At 48.2% G+C, this 16,975-nt stretch overlaps 9 protein-coding genes across 9 annotated transcripts; 3 read left to right on the forward strand and 6 right to left on the reverse strand.

Moving 5' to 3' along the window:
* Positions 1-337: 337 nt before the first annotated feature.
* On the reverse strand, positions 338-2,185 carry F5891DRAFT_189250 (uncharacterized protein). Its single transcript, XM_041370843.1, has 8 exons — positions 1,876-2,185; positions 1,702-1,820; positions 1,484-1,651; positions 1,343-1,418; positions 1,157-1,285; positions 916-1,097; positions 569-862; positions 338-511 (listed from the first exon to the last, which is right to left on the reverse strand). Exons 1-7 carry the CDS (start codon positions 1,949-1,951, stop codon positions 674-676), a joined length of 939 nt encoding a protein of 312 aa, XP_041227444.1. The 5' UTR covers positions 1,952-2,185; the 3' UTR covers positions 338-511; positions 569-673.
* Positions 2,186-3,008: 823 nt separating this feature from the next.
* F5891DRAFT_1025876 (putative E2-like enzyme) lies at positions 3,009-4,799 on the reverse strand. Its single transcript, XM_041361388.1, has 7 exons — positions 4,677-4,799; positions 4,590-4,625; positions 4,497-4,542; positions 4,389-4,443; positions 3,890-4,327; positions 3,724-3,835; positions 3,009-3,670 (listed from the first exon to the last, which is right to left on the reverse strand). The coding sequence occupies exons 1-7, from the start codon at positions 4,689-4,691 to the stop codon at positions 3,266-3,268; spliced, it is 1,107 nt and encodes a 368-aa protein (XP_041227445.1). The 5' UTR covers positions 4,692-4,799; the 3' UTR covers positions 3,009-3,265.
* F5891DRAFT_1025879 (uncharacterized protein) lies at positions 4,800-6,594 on the reverse strand. Its single transcript, XM_041361389.1, has 5 exons — positions 6,401-6,594; positions 6,333-6,340; positions 6,085-6,263; positions 5,746-6,036; positions 4,800-5,696 (listed from the first exon to the last, which is right to left on the reverse strand). The coding sequence occupies exons 1-5, from the start codon at positions 6,412-6,414 to the stop codon at positions 4,989-4,991; spliced, it is 1,200 nt and encodes a 399-aa protein (XP_041227446.1). The 5' UTR covers positions 6,415-6,594; the 3' UTR covers positions 4,800-4,988.
* F5891DRAFT_1025880 (uncharacterized protein) lies at positions 6,590-7,030 on the reverse strand. The gene has a single exon (XM_041361390.1). The coding sequence runs from the start codon at positions 6,859-6,861 to the stop codon at positions 6,637-6,639; it is 225 nt and encodes a 74-aa protein (XP_041227448.1). The 5' UTR covers positions 6,862-7,030; the 3' UTR covers positions 6,590-6,636.
* F5891DRAFT_1025881 (uncharacterized protein) lies at positions 6,590-7,675 on the reverse strand. The gene has a single exon (XM_041361391.1). It carries the CDS (start codon positions 7,410-7,412, stop codon positions 6,951-6,953), a length of 462 nt encoding a protein of 153 aa, XP_041227447.1. The 5' UTR covers positions 7,413-7,675; the 3' UTR covers positions 6,590-6,950.
* A 956-nt stretch (positions 7,676-8,631) lies between these two features.
* F5891DRAFT_189050 (heme peroxidase) lies at positions 8,632-10,709 on the forward strand. Its single transcript, XM_041370842.1, has 10 exons — positions 8,632-9,158; positions 9,213-9,261; positions 9,314-9,395; positions 9,463-9,733; positions 9,782-9,798; positions 9,851-9,916; positions 9,968-10,045; positions 10,100-10,171; positions 10,221-10,304; positions 10,352-10,709. The coding sequence occupies exons 1-10, from the start codon at positions 8,859-8,861 to the stop codon at positions 10,455-10,457; spliced, it is 1,125 nt and encodes a 374-aa protein (XP_041227449.1). The 5' UTR covers positions 8,632-8,858; the 3' UTR covers positions 10,458-10,709.
* A 126-nt stretch (positions 10,710-10,835) lies between these two features.
* F5891DRAFT_1277348 (uncharacterized protein) lies at positions 10,836-11,560 on the forward strand (the record flags this gene model as incomplete). Its single annotated transcript, XM_041370264.1, has 3 exons — positions 10,836-10,993; positions 11,034-11,127; positions 11,178-11,560. 3 exons carry the CDS (start codon positions 10,836-10,838, stop codon positions 11,256-11,258), a joined length of 333 nt encoding a protein of 110 aa, XP_041227450.1. The 3' UTR covers positions 11,259-11,560.
* Positions 11,561-11,590: 30 nt separating this feature from the next.
* Positions 11,591-15,342, forward strand: F5891DRAFT_1025898 (Muskelin N-terminus-domain-containing protein). The gene is made up of 12 exons (XM_041361392.1): positions 11,591-11,935; positions 12,001-12,020; positions 12,156-12,310; positions 12,364-12,463; positions 12,516-13,199; positions 13,248-13,414; positions 13,465-13,523; positions 13,577-13,784; positions 13,840-14,092; positions 14,115-14,224; positions 14,285-14,338; positions 14,389-15,342. Exons 1-12 carry the CDS (start codon positions 11,716-11,718, stop codon positions 14,924-14,926), a joined length of 2,568 nt encoding a protein of 855 aa, XP_041227451.1. The 5' UTR covers positions 11,591-11,715; the 3' UTR covers positions 14,927-15,342.
* A 45-nt stretch (positions 15,343-15,387) lies between these two features.
* F5891DRAFT_1025906 (Diphosphomevalonate decarboxylase) lies at positions 15,388-16,904 on the reverse strand. The gene is made up of 3 exons (XM_041361393.1): positions 16,752-16,904; positions 16,450-16,693; positions 15,388-16,400 (listed from the first exon to the last, which is right to left on the reverse strand). The coding sequence occupies exons 1-3, from the start codon at positions 16,877-16,879 to the stop codon at positions 15,510-15,512; spliced, it is 1,263 nt and encodes a 420-aa protein (XP_041227452.1). The 5' UTR covers positions 16,880-16,904; the 3' UTR covers positions 15,388-15,509.
* Between the last annotated feature and the right edge of the window lie 71 nt (positions 16,905-16,975).

Consider the following 16,975-nt stretch of genomic DNA (forward strand, 5'->3'; position numbering starts at 1 on the left):
AGCGCTGGTTGAGTATATTATTAATTTATCGCTCCCTGGACCCTCTCACCTTTATATATGCACATCGTGACGTGTGACATCCTGTACAATAAGCACTTCCACCTCATCACCTTCATGTCAGAGAGTGATAAAAGGTTTGCCTGGATTTTTAGATTAGATCGTCCACACCGCACAACGAAACAAGTCGAACAAATGCACTAACCAGAACAGACACGGTAAGAAGTTATTAGTGCATAAATTTCAGGTACAAGACATCCATCAGAATAACATCTCAACGGAGCGCAAGACCATGCAAACGACCAGGATGCTGAAATCATCGACGCGGTCGTGATGCCATAATTGACTCGGAGGCTTGACGCGACATGGACATGGATGGGATCTGTAGTACATGGGCGGACGTGACACGGTGCTCCGAAGCAGCACACTGCTGATCGAGAGCTCTGAGCCAATTTCCGTGGCATCAGACCTTCCATGACTGGCCAAAAGCAGTCAGACTGCAAGTTGATAACACCTATTTCCGCAGATAATTTATCTCGAACCCTATTCAGACAAGTAGAAGGTAAAGTACAATCAGATATTCTGGTGTTCCCCATGAGGCCTAGAGTGACGCGCAGCCACCATCCGAAACAAGAGAGTACGGAAGGGGTTTGTATCAGGCTGAATGTATGAATCGTTATTTTAGCCAGGAGGATGTTTCATTCTCCCTGCATACAATCTGCAAAGTCTGCATAGGATAATGCAGCGGGGTTTCTCGGTCTGTTTCAACTGTCCCAGGAACAGCCGAAAGGAATTTTTGAGTATCTTTATTGATTGCGATGCGAATAAACACCATGTAGAAGGCAATCGAGATGATCGGATTGATCTAGTTGACTGAAGCTCAATGATTTTTATATCGAGTGTTGATAGTGGAATTACCAAGTCTCCTATGACATATGTGCCATTGTTCGAAAGGGCAAAACATATTATCGCGGAGAAGGTGGTCGCAGAGTATAAAACAGCAGCATCCACAAGCACGCGCACAATAGGCCTTATACCCCTCCTGGTACGAATTGTAGAGACACTGCGTTCGATCGTCCATATGCGGTATGCCAGCAATCCTACACATATTTGAGTTCACGAGTGTCTCGAAATTGCGCTTATGCAGAAATGTAATTACCTGAACTAACCAAATTGGTTGCAAAAGTAAAGACAATGAACACCGCCACCCAACGTCCAGTCTGGTTAGTGAAGACACTTTCGGCATCACTAGCCAGTGAAAGATCATAGACCATATAACTCCCACACACTTCGAAACAAATTGAACGTCAGAGCACACACTTTCTGAGTATAATGGCAACCAAACCTGCAATTGCACACCACATCATGCATGGTAGGATGGCAACCCAGACAGATTGCCAAACGACGTAACACCGATAGACCTTTTTGTCAGAAAGGAAATTTCTATAAGTTATGAGGGTTTCAAGTTGGCAAGTGAAGTTTTGACCCTACCACTACCTCCGTCGGCAAGCAGAGTTTGCATGAGAATCACCGCAGTCTTGACCACATACGTCTCTTGGGTATAGTCTGCGAAGAATGCCGCTGGACCGCCTGGGAAAGTGTTACGATACTTCACCAAGCCATCCTCGACCCGAATAATGTCTATGACCATGTGCTTGGGAGTCTTCAGTAGATGGTATCAGATTCAAGTGACGAAAACCTAACCATAGTACTCAGTAAAAACAGAAGGACAGCAACCACAGCGATTGGCCGATTGACGTCCCTTATGCGTTTTTTATAGGTGAATGTCCAGATTGTACCCATAAACATGAGAACTGAAAAGCCTGAAAAATGTCAGTTTGATGGGCATGAAACGGATACACTTATTGCAACACTCGCCATATAAGATCCCTTCCAAAACTGTTGACATGATGGCAGCGGCATCCAGCGGCATGCCAGTGTCTGTTGAAGCCATGGCGAAAATGATACCTTCAAGTTGGGTATGTAGTAAGACGGTGCGGGTACTAGCCACCTACATTATATAATGGCTATAGATAACTTTAGCATCAGCCTCCTCGGAACCACATAGATGCGCAGTGATGTTGATCGAGAATGACGGCATGATACGCCCAGTCGTGGAAATCAGAAGTCGCTATAGTGTGTCACTATGATTCGTTCTTATCTCCCACAAGCTCAAACCCAAGTAAGCGAAAGTCCTTGGAAGATGCAAAACTGGAACAAGCCGGGTGAATTGTCAAGGTGTGTTTGGCTACCTGCGTTGGTCAGCGGTTAGTATAGACCAAGGTTTTCGATGACTTGATCGGGCAGAAAAGGGACCGAATAACAGTACTTACGAACTCGCCGCCTCAGAATGATAGGATTGTGCTGATATCATGGTCATATCTTTACGGTCTTTGCGCCTGGCCATGAACATATTTTGTTTGATTTCTGCAGAGAATGCTGCCGGGCCACCTTGAAATGTGTCGTGAGACTTCACCAGCCCATCTTCGACACGAATAATTGATTATGTGTTCGGAGCCTTTAGTAGATTGTATCGGATTCGAGCAGCAAAAAGCTGACCGTACATACGAGGGGAAAGTGTATGACGAAACATGTCCAACATATGGTCTACGACCCAAAGGATCGATTCTGACGCAAAAAAAAATCTAATCGTAATATTGCTCAGTAAAGAAACTGCAGCGACTGCCGATTGACGTCCCTCGTGTGTTTTTTGTAGGTGAGTGCCCAGATAGTACATATAAACATGAGACCTGAAAAACCTGAAAGATGCTAGTTTGGTGGGTATGAGACGCATCACTTACCGTATGATATGTCTTCCAAAGCTGTTGACATGATGGCAGCGGCATGCTAGCCTGCCTGTTGAACCCATAACAAAAATGGTTGGTTGCACGTACAGAAAATTAGCTAGTGTCCTAAGTGGTGTCGGACCACGGTCGCCGTTCGAGTCAATATAAACCGCACAGAATTTTTAAAAGTACTACAAGGTGGTTCATCCTCGCTGCATGAGTCTATATATATACGAGGATAAGATTTCAGCTGCAATAAATTTAGAAACATTTGTTTTGTCAGTGCCGGCCGCGGCAGGCGCGGCACGACCGCGTCATTTTCACCCCGCCTTCTGGTAGAGCGTGTGCCTTAAGTATCTTTGAGCGTACATCCAACTCTACATAATTTCTATGGTACATACACAAACCATCCCTTCATAGCACAGCTATTACTGTTAACCGCACCAAAAAATCCAGCGGATATATCCTCCATGAAAACGACCTCAAAACGCAGTCGTCGAGTCCACCTCGATCGTAGGCACGATAGAAGCGATGAACTTTAAGAACACCACAAGGTAAAAGTCCACGCGCATGCCCTCCACTTCCTCTTCCTCCACTGGGCTCTTGACGCCCTCCTCCTTTGCGCCCTTGCGTCCGAAACCCCATTTCTTCTTCCCGTCCTTGTCTTGGTGCTTGCCAGAATTCTTCCGTGCAGCTAGCTGCTCTTCTACCACACCTGCATTCATGCGCTCGATGACTTTCTTCATCACACTTGCGTGTTTGCAGGGATGTACGGAAGCCGCTTGCAGCGTTGAGGAGTGTGGGAAGGCTTCGATGGTAACGGTCTTGAGAGCATGGTCTGCTGAGATATCTTGGAAGATCTGCGATGGTGTTAGAGGTGTGCGATTCTGAATCACAAGATATAAGCGGAGAACATGTTTACGAAGCGATGGACACAAACCTCGTCATAGCCGAGCAGCCAAATCCGGGGAGTTTGGTAGTACTTGTCGTATGTGATCATCACGTCATATGTTCGTACTTGTAGGAGATTGCCATTTGCGACCCCAATCTGTCTGCGCATCTTGTCTAGGATCGGGCTTGAACAACAATCGAAGAGGAAAACTCACGATGCGTCGATGACGCCACCCGCCTTGGGCACAACCGGTGCCATCGTAGCTTCATCTTCGCCGTCCTCCAGCCCCTCTTCTTCCATGTCAGGGATATCATCTAGATCCGGGGTCTCTCCCACCGTAGCGCCCGTCTCCGATACAATCGACACATCTGCCATCGCGCTCGCCAGTCCATCGCCATCCAAGTCCGGGATATCATCGATCTCGCCTAGGTTCGCAGCAGAGTCCACTGTGGCCCCTCGTCCTGCATGCGTTTCTACCCACTCATCGGCAGTGCCCGAAGAATCCCCGAAGGAGAGAAGTCGCTCAGCGTCTTCATCGGCGTCTGTGTAAGCCAGTGATGTGGCTCGTCGAAGGCAGGGGACGCCACGAGTGACGAGATATTGTTTCTCAGCGGGGAGGTAATCGCGGGCTTTGGACGCGTCGCCTTTTTCCCTGAAGTATGGGGGTGTGGTTTGAGAGGCTGTATTGAGGTTGAAGAACTGGTTGCACGTACCACGTCCATACTGGGAATTTGTATGATAGAAAGTCTCCTGCTGCGACAAATTCCTCTGAAAGCAAGATTGGGATGCTTGTAGTTAGTGATTGGTGATGCAATACGTACCGGGGGTTATACGTCCGTGCTCTTTGAACTTGCTTTCTTTGAGGACCTGAGCATTACTTAGACTTAGCGATGGTCAATTGCGATGGCACGCACTGGGCTGAGATAGTCGCGAACGGCCCAATATTGTTGCTAGAAAGGATCTTGAGCCATCTCCAAGCACCATGTTGCTATAGTACGAACCTGAATGGCATGCATGGTAATTTGTGGTATGCTTCGTCTGGAGAGTACTGGGAGATGAGGGAGAGAGCAAACGACGAACCCTTGCCGCAATCAGTACTACATACATCGACCGTACCTAATCCGGAAACCAATGATCACGAGGCACGCGACTGGGGTACTGACTCCTGACACCTTACTGTAACCGCATTTCAGTGTGCCGTGAGCCAGGTATATTGTCAACATCCCTTCTAATGGCTAGCATCGAACCCGCATAAAAGCAGCTCATCACCAAAACACAAACCAAATCTCGTAGATACTCAACAAAGCAGCCAATCATGCCGAAGCCTTGTCGGATTTTTCGGAGCTCCTCTCCTTCTCCTTCCTCTCCTTCTTATCCCTCCTCTTCTCTTTTTTCTCATCATGAGTCGGTGGAGGAGGATCGACATCCATTGTCGACGCCTTAATATCAGGAACTGGTTCCGTGCCGTGCTTCTTTTTCTTCTTCTTTTCCACGGGCGCAACAGACGGAACATCTGTAGGTGTTACGTCAACGTCCATGTCCGGGATCTTCTCTGACTTGTCTCTTTTCCGCTTCTTGGTTTTTGTCTCTCCCTCGGTCTCGACTGGCGTAGGAGATGGATCCGAGGCGTCATTCGTTGGTGTTTCTTCGACTTTGTCCTTCTTGCTCTTCTTTTTCTCCTTCTTATCTTTCCTACCTGTGCCTGAATCTATGGGCTCGTCGTCCCTCTTCCGCTTCTGTGATTTCGACTGGCTCTCGTCGCTTTCTTTGTCATTGGTTTCCTGACACTCTAAATTCTCGCCCTCGACAGCAGCTTTCCGCTTTTCCTTATCCTTCTTCTTGGATTTCTTTTCCTTGTCTCCTGGAATCTCGGTCGGTGCTGGGGTATCGTCGACAGTAGACTCTACAGCGTCCTCAGAAGACTTTTTATGTTTCTTGTCCTTTTTCTTCTTGTCCGTTTTTTGAGGTGATGGAGATGAAGGTGCAGATAATGACTCTACAATAATGACATTTTCTGATGCCTTGTACGAATTAAATACCATACTATAATAACGAATTACACGTACTCACCTTTGTGTCCTTAGCTTTTGAATCAGACTTTGACTTTTTCTGTGATTTGATCTCAGTCGTTGCCGATGCTGGAGCTGATTCTTTTGGGGGCTGAGCCTCTATTGGCTTCGGTGGTATTACTGACGGCTCTGGTGGTGTTACAGTTACAGGCGACATGCGCAGAGGTGTGCCCAGTGGAGTTCCGTTGGCACCTGTGGCCTGGTAACGCGTTGGTGGTCGCGGCTGGTATCCCCCATTGCCTTGGAACCTACCGTATCCATTCTCTCGAGGTGCTGCCCCCCAGCTCCCGGCCTGCTCACATGAAAAAAACTATCAAACACGCACGGATAGACAACTCACAGATCTAGGACCCTTGTACAAAGTCTTCTGATACTTCTCTGCTTCGGTTACGCACGAAGTGTGTCCCTGGTACTCAGCAGGGGTGTGGAAGGTGGTCGAGCAGTCGATACAGTCGAAGGCTGCATGGCAGAAACTGTGGTGTTGGTTGAGTTTTGGCTTTTTTACGACGTCACTACAGCCTAGTGTAGTTATAGGTGCAAATATTAGAGTTAGTGTAACTCGAGAAATGAATGATAGCAGATACTAACTGTGACATCTGTGGACCGTGCGTTAAGATCATACATATGGATTGCGAAAAAGGAAAAGGATAGCGTACTGGAATGATACCATTGTTATAGACGTCTCTTGTTGTATTGGAACGACTGACTTTCTTTCGTGCTCGCGTAGACCTAGGCAATCTTATGCCAGGCGTCTGGACTCAAGATTGAAGAAACAAAAAAAGATGTTGAGTGACATGTAACCCTAACCCTAGTAAGGAATCGCGACCGATGTAGACGATCAAGAATTCACCATTGATCATGATCAACATTCAACGTTTCCAGTGTCCACTAGCTATGTACGTACAATGAAATGGAACGGGGTATAGAATGTACGTATGATAGATGTAATTTGATCAAGGGTCTGACGATGCGCCATGGTATAGCGCTGCATGCACCATGCATGGATGCACATTGCACTCTCGATGATAATCAGTGGTGTCATATCTGAATGATTCCCAAGAGATGCACAGCAGATGAGGCTAATAATAAGTGACGGAAGTCGCAAGGCATAATGCATGTAGAAGCATAGGCATCGTTACACGGGGTCCGAGAAAAAACAAGGAAAGGTATCATGAAACTCCCATGATGATTCGAATAGCATCACAATCACGGTTTTCCAAATCTCACCACCCATGTCTCCGCGACAGTATCACTTCCAGGTAGATGTCTCTTTTTCTCAAATTCTTCGTCTTTTTCCAGCCCCTTAAACATCGGCGTGTCCCCCAGCCAATCAATTCTTTTCAGTCGTTTATCCTTGTCCTTCTCTTGTCTCGCCTTCGCAGCCTTCTCGATTGCTTCCCTCCGTGTCTTATCAAGAGCCACGATTGCCCACTCCGAGTCTTCGATGTGCTTGTGTAGCATTTCATGCAATCCCTCAAAGATCGCGCCGCATGTGACTACAGAGCCGGCAGGCGCACGGATGACCATTGACCAAGGGAATGCCTTCGAGATGATGAGGATCTCATACGTAGGCGCCACGAATGCTGGGATGTGATAAACTTGTTGCCATGTAGTTAACATGATTCCTTCCCGAGCGGGCTTGCGGATATCGTAGCGCACGTAGGTCATGTCTGATGCAAGGGTGGGGTTGAGACTGGGCCATTTAGATTTTGGTTGTGATTGTTCGACTGCGGGTGTGCAGAGAACATGGTCAGATTATAGGTGAGTAATGGAGATTAGACGGCACATACAGTTAAATCCTTGCCATCTTGCTGGTTGATACGGTGGCTGGTTGCGGTACGAGGGGGGGACATATACATGAGGGTTGTATTGTCCTTGGTACCAGTTGGTAGGCCAACCATTTGGATACGGATTCATAATGAAGTGTGTGGTATATAATCAGAACATATGCTGGGATATATTGCGACCTTTATAGGTCCGTAAGGGCGTCAATCTGAGTTGACAGAACTATAGCCGACAACTCCCGAAAGTGTAAGTTTCCGTAAGTCTTCTATAACACCTTGGTAGAGTCGCATGATGATAGTGCCCGGAATGACTTTGTGTGCCGCAATCGCTCAAATCAGGAGACGCGAATCAAAGAGGCTAAGCAGGGCTGAGCCAATATTGCGAAGTAAGTTAGCGAAGGCGGTGCCTGTAATCTTCTGAATCATGTGATGTAAAGCAAATTTAAAGCACTGCAAGGGGTAAAGCGCTTAGCTTCAAGTTTCCAGTGACAGACTGACCAGTGACAGTGCACACCGCCCATGGCGGTCCACATTTGGAATTGAGAGCGAAGGCGCTCAGAGCCTGGAGGCGATGCAACTCAAGAGAAGCCGATTTAGTTGTGTTGTCGACGGATGCTCGGGAGTCGGGACTCAGTCAAGTACCGCCGCTGAAGCGCTGAAGGTGGAACTCGGTCGTTCGACTTCGTCAACTTCAGGAACTTGCTTCGCCGGATCTCCCAAGGATTCCGCAGCAGCTGTGCAGTCTATGATACGTGCTCGTATAACAAATAAAGATCCCCGTTGACATGCCAGTGGCCGGGCACCCTCTCTAAGGTTGACAAAGCGAAGTTCATGTTTGTGTAAGATTGCCAACCAATGACAAATGTTTTTGCGCATTGTGCGGAGCTGGGTGAACTGACGACTCGATGACAAGGAAGGCTTGTGAAGATCAGCTACTTATAGATGACTTTGAGGCTTGTCGCGTATGCGTGTGGTGTGAGATGTATCCGAGGCGTGTGAAGGTGTTGAAGAAGATCATTAATATAGCGCTCGTCCGTCGCAAACGTCAAAGGGGCCCAATGTCGGCTAAGCTTTCATTAGCCAGAAGCCTCGATGATTGATGAGTCCCCTCACCACAAATACTTGATATCCTAATGGGGCCTAATGGGGCTCGTCGCGTTGTCTAAATGGCAGAGCACAATTGGCTAGCAGAGAACCGATAAAGGATTATGTAAACCCTTACAGGTATTATATTTCTGCAGGCAGGCGGTCAACGCGTGATTCAACCATTAATATTCAGTGCGTCTTCCCATCTCTATCCAGTTTTTAAATTTTGCTTTATTCCCCCACCATGTCTTTCGCCGCGATTCGTGCACCACTTCGCAGGCAGGCTTTGTCTGCATCCTTCAAAAGGCCTCAGCTGCGCACGTCTTCCTTCCGCAAGTATTCAACGGAAGCTCCTCCAACAGCCAAGTCCAACACTGGTCTCTACGTCGGCCTTGGTGCCGTCATTCTTGGTGGTGGTGTTGCATACTACTTGTATGATTCATCTTCGGAGACGGCGAAAGTGACTTCTAGTGCGCTGAAGTCTGCGGCTCAGTCAGCAAAGGTTGCCACAAACTTTGTCCCGACTAAGGAAGACTACCAGAAAGTCTGTTCTAACCTTTCTGTGGATGCTAGCTGGAGCTAATCTTTTGTGTTTCAGGTGTACAACCGTATCGCCGAGGTGATTGATGATGCTGATGACTACGATAGTACAGTATTTAAGCGCCTGGTTTGGTTCATGTTCTCATACTGCTTTCGTAGATGGCTCTTTCGGCCCTGTAGTTGTCCGTCTGGCATGGCATGCCTCTGGCACATACGACAAGGCTACTGGCACTGGCGGAAGGTCAGTTCTTCCTGTAGGCCGATTAGAAGCCGCCTTATCATTGACGTAATTATACAATAAAACGTAGCAATTACGCGACCATGCGTTTCCAGCCCGAGTCACTCCACGGAGCTAACGCGGGTCTTCACGTCGCTCGTGAAGTGCTAGAGAAGATTAAGCAAGAGTTTAGCTGGATCAGCTACGGTGACTTGTGGACGCTTGCTGGTGTCGCTGCTGTGCAGGAAATGGCTGGCCCAAAGGTTCCTTGGAGACCTGGTCGCATTGATGGCTTTGAATCCCACGTACCCCCTGATGGCCGTCTTCCTGACGCCTCCCAAGGGGCGCCGCATATTCGGGATGTATGTGATTTTCATTTACAATCAAATGCAAGTTGACATTCAGGCCAGATTTTCTACCGTATGGGGTGAGCCCATTTATGTGGCAAAATTCTCGGGAGACTGACGCCATACCTGCAGCTTCGACGACCAAGAAATTGTTGCTCTCTGCGGTGCCCATGCTCTCGGCCGTTGCCACACCGACCGGTATAGCCTTCACTGTATTTTCCTTTCTGTTACTGATTCAATTCTATCCAGCTCTGGTTATGATGGACCTTGGACCTTCTCTCCCACCACGTTCACCAATGACTTCTACAAACTCTTGTTCGATGAGAAGTAAGCATATGGTCCCCTCTTGAAGGAAGAAGTGCTGATAAATTGTTGGGACAGGTGGGTGTGGAAGAAGTGGAACGGACCTAAGCAGCTTGAGGACAAGAAGACCAAATCGCTTATGATGCTCCCGTATGTTTTTCTAAGTATGCATCGTCAACATTGGCTGAAAGTCTTTCAGAACGGACTACGTTCTTACACAGGACAAGAGTTTCAAGAAGTATGCAAAGGCCTACGCTGACGACGTTGACCTGTTCTTCAAGGAGTGCGTCGCTTAATAATCGGTGCATTCATATACTAACACAGTCTTAGTTTCTCTGCCGCTTACTCCAAGCTCCTCGAGTTAGGTGTCCCTACCCAGCAGTTTGTCGCCTCCGAGGCTTGGATTATGCAGACTGTTGACGAACAGAATTCCTAAGTTGTGCATAGAGCAGTTTAGCATGGAAGGTAGATTATGTTACCCTGCTTCATCTTACTGACCACAATATCGTATATCTTGAGCTTATAAGTACATGCAGTACTTTGTACGTACTAACGCCTGGTGGATTGACTTTTAGGTGCTTTATTCGTAGATAATTGATATGATGAAGTTTCCCGTTTCTCATATATGAACATCGCAACAGTGGTCAAACCGTTTTGCCAACATTATCCCGTTCCCGACCTTCTCAACGTGTGGAACCGTAACGTTCTTCCGAACATGTCCAGTCAGTGGCAACTTGTCATCTTCAACTAGTCGCTTTCACCAAAGATTGAGCCGTTGATGGCTGCCACTTGGGCAACCTCAAGCCAATCAGCTATGCCTCCTGCACAGGCCATGATTTACACCATTGCCGGATACTCGGAGTACAACACTCAGCCCAAGAACGATACGGTATCCGAAACATTTCCTTTGAAACATGTGGATAGCGAGGGTATTTGCTTTCCAACACGATACATCAAGATCGTGCCAATTTCGTAAGTGGGCATGTTTGTGCTAAATTTGTGCATCGGTTAGAGTGCATGCGGCAGTGAGCTTTCATATTGCAATCTGGTATGCAGGCATAACCGATCCTCTATATGTCGACAATATCCGCTCGCGATACGAGCAGGTTTGATACCACCTTTATCACGCGTATGTTCACTAAATAAACATCTTTAGTACCGAGAAACAAAAGCTGAACATGGAGAACATGCGAGGAGAAGTGATATATTGCGTGATGGAGATGAGGAGAACCCGTAAGACAACTGTAATGGACAGACAGTGTATTAAGATGAAGGGGCGGCACGAGATAGGTAATGATTACGTCGAGCAAAAGAGTCCGTGACTCTGTCTAGATCAAACAAGCGCTGCGTGTTAGCCGAAGAGGCCATGAAGAGAGGGAGGATGGTATCAATACGTCGCCAATAGTCGAGGAAAGCATCTGAGGACCAACGCCCTTGTGTGGACACAACTTGGGGTAAACAACCTGCAGAAGAAGCTCTGTAGCACCTCCAATACGAAAAGCGTACCCCGGGAGATTGGGAAACCCCTGTAACACCCAGATCTCATTACACTTCGGTATAGAAAGACGAAACGGGATGTAGGCCTGCATCAAGCTCTGAAACGGTCACGTGTGGAGCCGTGACGTTTCTTTTAGTCATTGGTAACTTGTCATCTTATTCTCAGCTAGTCACTTTCACCAAAGATTAAACCGTTCATGGCTGCCACTTGGGCGACCTCAAGCCCATCAACTATGCCTCCTGCACAGGCTATGACTTACACCGTTGCCGGATGCTCGGAGCACAGCGGGAACTACGTTCCAGAAAACATACTGGTGGACACCCCACAGGACCCAACAAGTAGATGGAGCGGCGCACAACAATTACCTACAGCAAAACAATGGATCCTGCTGAAGTTAGAAGTACTCAGTGTTGTCAGTTGAGTAACTGCTACGCTTCACGATCTCGCACGCGCTGACGTACCCGCGCTTGATGAAATGAAGAGAGTATAACATTTGGAAAGGTGACGCCGACCCAACTTGTCATCGATGCACAAACTAAGTTTGGTGGATGAAGTTTCACAGGAGTATGTGAGCTCACTCCTTCGACATCCAGGCTCTGAACAAATTCAACAGAACATCCTTGTAATATGAGGGAGTTCAGGGTTTATGTAGGCCTGAATCCACACCATATGGTGCAGGCGCTGCACACACAGCTCAAGGACGATACGATATCCGAAACATTTCCTTTGAAACATGTGAATGGCGAGGGCATTTGTTTTCCGACACGGTACATCAAGATCGTACCAGTTTCGTAAGCGGGCATGTTGAATTTGTTTGTTTGTGCTAAATCTGTACATCGGTTAGAGCGCATGGGATGAGCTTCCATATTTCAATCTGGTATGTCTCTGTTTCGGGCATAGCCGATCCTCTGTATGTCGACAATATCCGCTCGCGATACGAGGAGGTTTGATACCTAACTTTTATCACACGTATGTTCACTAAATGAACAATTTTAGTATCGAGAAACCATAGTGCTTCGCCACGTGCTGAAGCACTTGAGGCAGCGGAGGTTGCTAACACCATATCAAAACATCCTGGCGCGCTCGAACATTCAGGTGGAGCACCCTGTCGTGACAGCCTTGTACTCGAGCCTCGTTCTTCAAGGGGCTTGGACTGGTTCCGAAACACTTCTGTCTGAAGCATCTTCAGCTGGCCTTCTAGATGCTTATATCCAATTTTGTCAACCACACTCGCAGTGGAAACGTCTCCACGGTGTGGACGCAGACGGTGACGCTCCGAGCAAACGCGGTGGCCATGCAATGGCACTCGACCCTGAAAATGGCCTCATCTACCTCCTTGGAGGCTGGGACGGGCAGAAAAGCCTGGACGATTTCTGGGTGTACGACGTGAGCGCTGAGCGATGGCGCGTAATAAGTCATAGTACCTCTATCGAGAAGAACGGACCTATCGCTAGATCTTGTCACAAGATGGTTTATGATACGAAATCGGGGTGCATCTATCTCCTGGGTCGACTTGGCGATGGAGATATCTTGAAGCCGGAGGATCATCAAGAACTATTAAGAAGAGCGGGTGAGATACCGGACGGGTCTAGGTCTACTCCATACTGTTCGGAGTTTTACCGGTATCATACGCGAGGATTGGATGTTGGGAAATGGGATTTGTTGTCATTTGATACGGCGGTGAGTGGTAGAGCTGGCTTTGCATTTTTTTTAAACCGATGATGCTAGTCCTCTGGTGGCCCACCACTCATTTTCGACCACCAAATGGTGATGGATTGTGAGGCGCAGATATTGTATGTTTCCGGGGGGCGAGTTGTCGATGGCGATTGGGATTCGCCGAAGTACTCTGGCATGTATAGCTATAACGTCCGCACAAGCAAATGGAAAATTCTACAGCGAGTATTGCCATTATTGGCTGTTTTTGTCATTCTCATTGCGTCTGCAGACCCCAACCTGCGTTGTCAATGTCATCGTCTGTACAGCCGCCCATCTCGCCCCGCTTTGGTAAGTCTATTTCGTCTCATGTGTATAATGTCCGGCATACTGAAGAAGGATAGGCCATTCGATGGTTCTCGACCCAATGTCGCACACTCTTTTTATTTTCGCGGGGCAGCGTGATGACAAGTATCTGTCCGACATGTACGCCTACGACATCGCGAGCAACACGGTGACGGAATTGTTCAGCAATTTCAGCACAAGTGGGGGTCCCGACGCATGTTTCACTCAGCGGGCGATCATCGACGGACGGTTGAAAGAGATTTATGTGTATGCAATCGATCCCATTTCTACCCAGCTGCTCTAAATCAAGCACTTTATCTAGATTCTGTGGGCTGACTCGCGTGCAGCCCACTTGTGCTCTTACTAGCTTACGCGCCGATACACCAAATTGGGTGTATCAGTACGTGCACCCTTCCAAACCCGGAAAGTGGACAAAAATATTGCCCGAAGTGATGCAGGAAGGCGGAGAGCCTGCCGAAGTTCCTCTTCCACGATATGCACATCAAGTAGTGTACGATGAGGGGATGAAACGTGTATTTATGCATGGCGGAAATGCAGGGGAGGTGAATGAGCCGGTGGCAGGATGTGGAGACGGAGGTAGACGGAGGTGGGGATGACGAGCGTCCGAGGGGAGGTGATGACGATCGTCCGAGCAGGATATCGAAGGAGATGAGGCTGGATGATTTTTGGACTATGAAGCTATTGAGGTGAGAAGCATTGCTGTAGTCCGCTCTACGGTGTTAATGACGCGTGTGTTTACTCTTCAGAGCTGCACCCGAGGAAATTATTAGGCGAGCAAAATACCAGATCCGACAACAGCAGTAGGTTATGAGCCTCTTCAGAAGGATATGCTTATGGTGAATGTGTATAGGTTCCGAGAAATGTGTGAAGAACAACCCGCAGTTAAAGCGCTACGCTTTCTGCAAACGCAAGTGTCTGCGGTGGTGGACCACACAAACCCAGAGGAGACGAGTGTGTTCAGGGCACTCCTGGGGCATCTCTTCTCGACTCCCATTACCACGGATGATGGCTCCGCAGAGTCTATAAGCACACCTAAAGAAACTACTACAAGTCTGCTCGAAGAGCCACCGAAAAAACGTTCACGTCCGAACACGCCCGACGAAGCCTGGACGAGTCGACTGGATGATGAAGATGAGGACGAGATGCTTGATGCGAGCACGTCAACCGCTGTGACCTCTAGTGGACAGAAGCGGCGGCACGCAGTGCTTTTGATGGAAGAAGATCCCGTGGAGGCTGCGTTGCGGGACGCTTCGACAAAGCCGCTGTCACCTGAGCGGTTCAGGCAGCGTACGGAGGTGTTTGAGAGTTTATTGCAGTTTGTGGGGGATGATGGGAAACAGCCCATAGGTTCGCTTTTAGATATGGTTGATGCGGAGGACGGGATATGAGGTTGGTGGTGTGTGATTGACACCTTTTTGTTCTGTTTTCGTGTTTTGAAGTTGTGTTTTATTGGGATTTGTAGGTTGTTTCAGATAGGTATGATTTAGAGGCCACATACGCTTGGCATGTTGTCAAGATTATTTGAAACGTTGAACGTCGAGATCTGAGGGTTCAGGATGAATTCGACATTCGTACGATTGGGGCAAGCCTTGGAATAACCCTGAGCGGTTGAACTATCCTCTCTTGCGCAATATTCAGCAATTTTTGGATTGGATGCCCCCCATGCAGATTTAAACGAAAGGTATTGTTGCAAGATAGTAACTCGTCTCTTGGATGAAAGGCGTCATCGATTAGATGTTGCAACTGCGAATACATGATCTTTCCACTTCAAAGCTTCAAGACCGTCGGTTGCTATATATATGTTGACAGAGTGCGATTTTGACGTGCAGGTAGACGACTTCATCCGAGATTTAGGGCGATGCACGGGTAATGAGTTGATTTGTTTTTGTGGTACATCTATTGTTGCAACACGTTCTACATTAAGGCTGACTGTTCCACGAAGATACAAAGGATCATTTGTTTCTATTTTATTCAGGCAAGCACTTTGGGGATGCCCTGTGCGTTCAGCAATGCCTCGCTGTCGCTCAAAACGCGGGGGCCGTCACCTACGCGGGTGTGAATAAGCCCCTTAACAGAGCCCACCTCCCATCGCTTAGCAACAGCCTCATTGAATCCCTCCGGCAACGCAGCCTCTACTTCCTGTCCTCCAATGATGACCTTCTCTGCTTGAGGGAAGTAGTACAGAACAAGCTGTGCTATCTCACGGACATTGGGTGTGAGCGCATAGATAACGGCGTTTGGGCCTGCATCATATGTGTAGGCAGCCTTGGGCTGATCCGAGAGCCGGTTGTACTCGGTGATGATAGCGATAATGGCACGACTGACATCGTTCATATAGAAAATGGGCGGGTAAGTGTCAAGAGCGACAGCATGGAACTGGTTCGAGTCCCTCATGGTGATCTCCGCAAAGTCACCGAAACGCTTGTCTGCGATGGCACTCTCGATGTCTGCCATGCGGGAGGGAACGACGTATCCAATGCGGTGCTGGAGGAGTGCGGAAGTAACGACGGTGCGTTGCATGCCACTGGTACTACTAGTGCCTTTCTTGGCATCGTTGACGACACAGATGAGGGCTTCCATCTCGGGCCAGTGGGACTCTGAGGCGACTTGACGGGCTTTGCTGTCTAGCCCGGTTACGTCGTCGCTGCCCATATCCCAGGCGACGAAGCCACCGAAGAGGGAGCGACATGCGCTACCGGATCCACGACGGGCGATGAGGCTGAGCTCTTCAGGGGTTTGAGGGAGGGCGTAGAGTTTGGCAAGTGCATATACGAGGGCTGCAAAGCCTGAAGCGGATGAAGCAAGACCAGCTGCAGTGGGGAAATTGTTAAATGAACAAATGTGCACGTTGAAGGAGGCGATCTAGGTGTGTGTCAGTGATGTAGTGTGAGGGTCTGTGGAGAAACCGCACCTTTGGTTGATCTGGATTTGCTGCCTCAAAGGCTGTACGCAGACGCTTCATTTCGGAGATGCACGTGTGGAGACGACCGCCAGGTTTGATTGGGTCCACCTTGCCATTGAGCCAGAGGCAATCAGCAGCAAAGGAAGGATCAGCGCGTGCAGTGGTTGTGCTCCTGAGGTTATCCTGGCTCAGAGTAACGGAGAGAGAGGAGTTGGTGGGCAGGATGAGCGACTCATTGCGCTTTCCCCAGTATCTACAATCGTATAATAGATTAGATCTTGTCTGAGCACGTAGATAGTATTAATGATCACTTTATGCAGGCGATGTTAACTGGTGCAGATGTTGTTGCTTGGTAGATGGACATGGTGGAATGAGAAGAAAAGTTGTTGCAATAGAATGGTGTCTTATAAGTTTCAATAAAAGCATATCGTACGAGCATCCATAATCCTTATTCGCGATCGAGCATATTACTTTAGCGATTAACGGTGGCTGTGCACACTGCAAAGACATGAGTGACCCCGGTCACGCCGTCCGT

This window comes from Suillus fuscotomentosus (genome assembly GCF_016647785.1).
Source record: "Suillus fuscotomentosus strain FC203 chromosome Unknown F5891scaffold_19, whole genome shotgun sequence".
Taxonomy (NCBI): Eukaryota; Fungi; Basidiomycota; class Agaricomycetes; order Boletales; family Suillaceae; genus Suillus; species Suillus fuscotomentosus.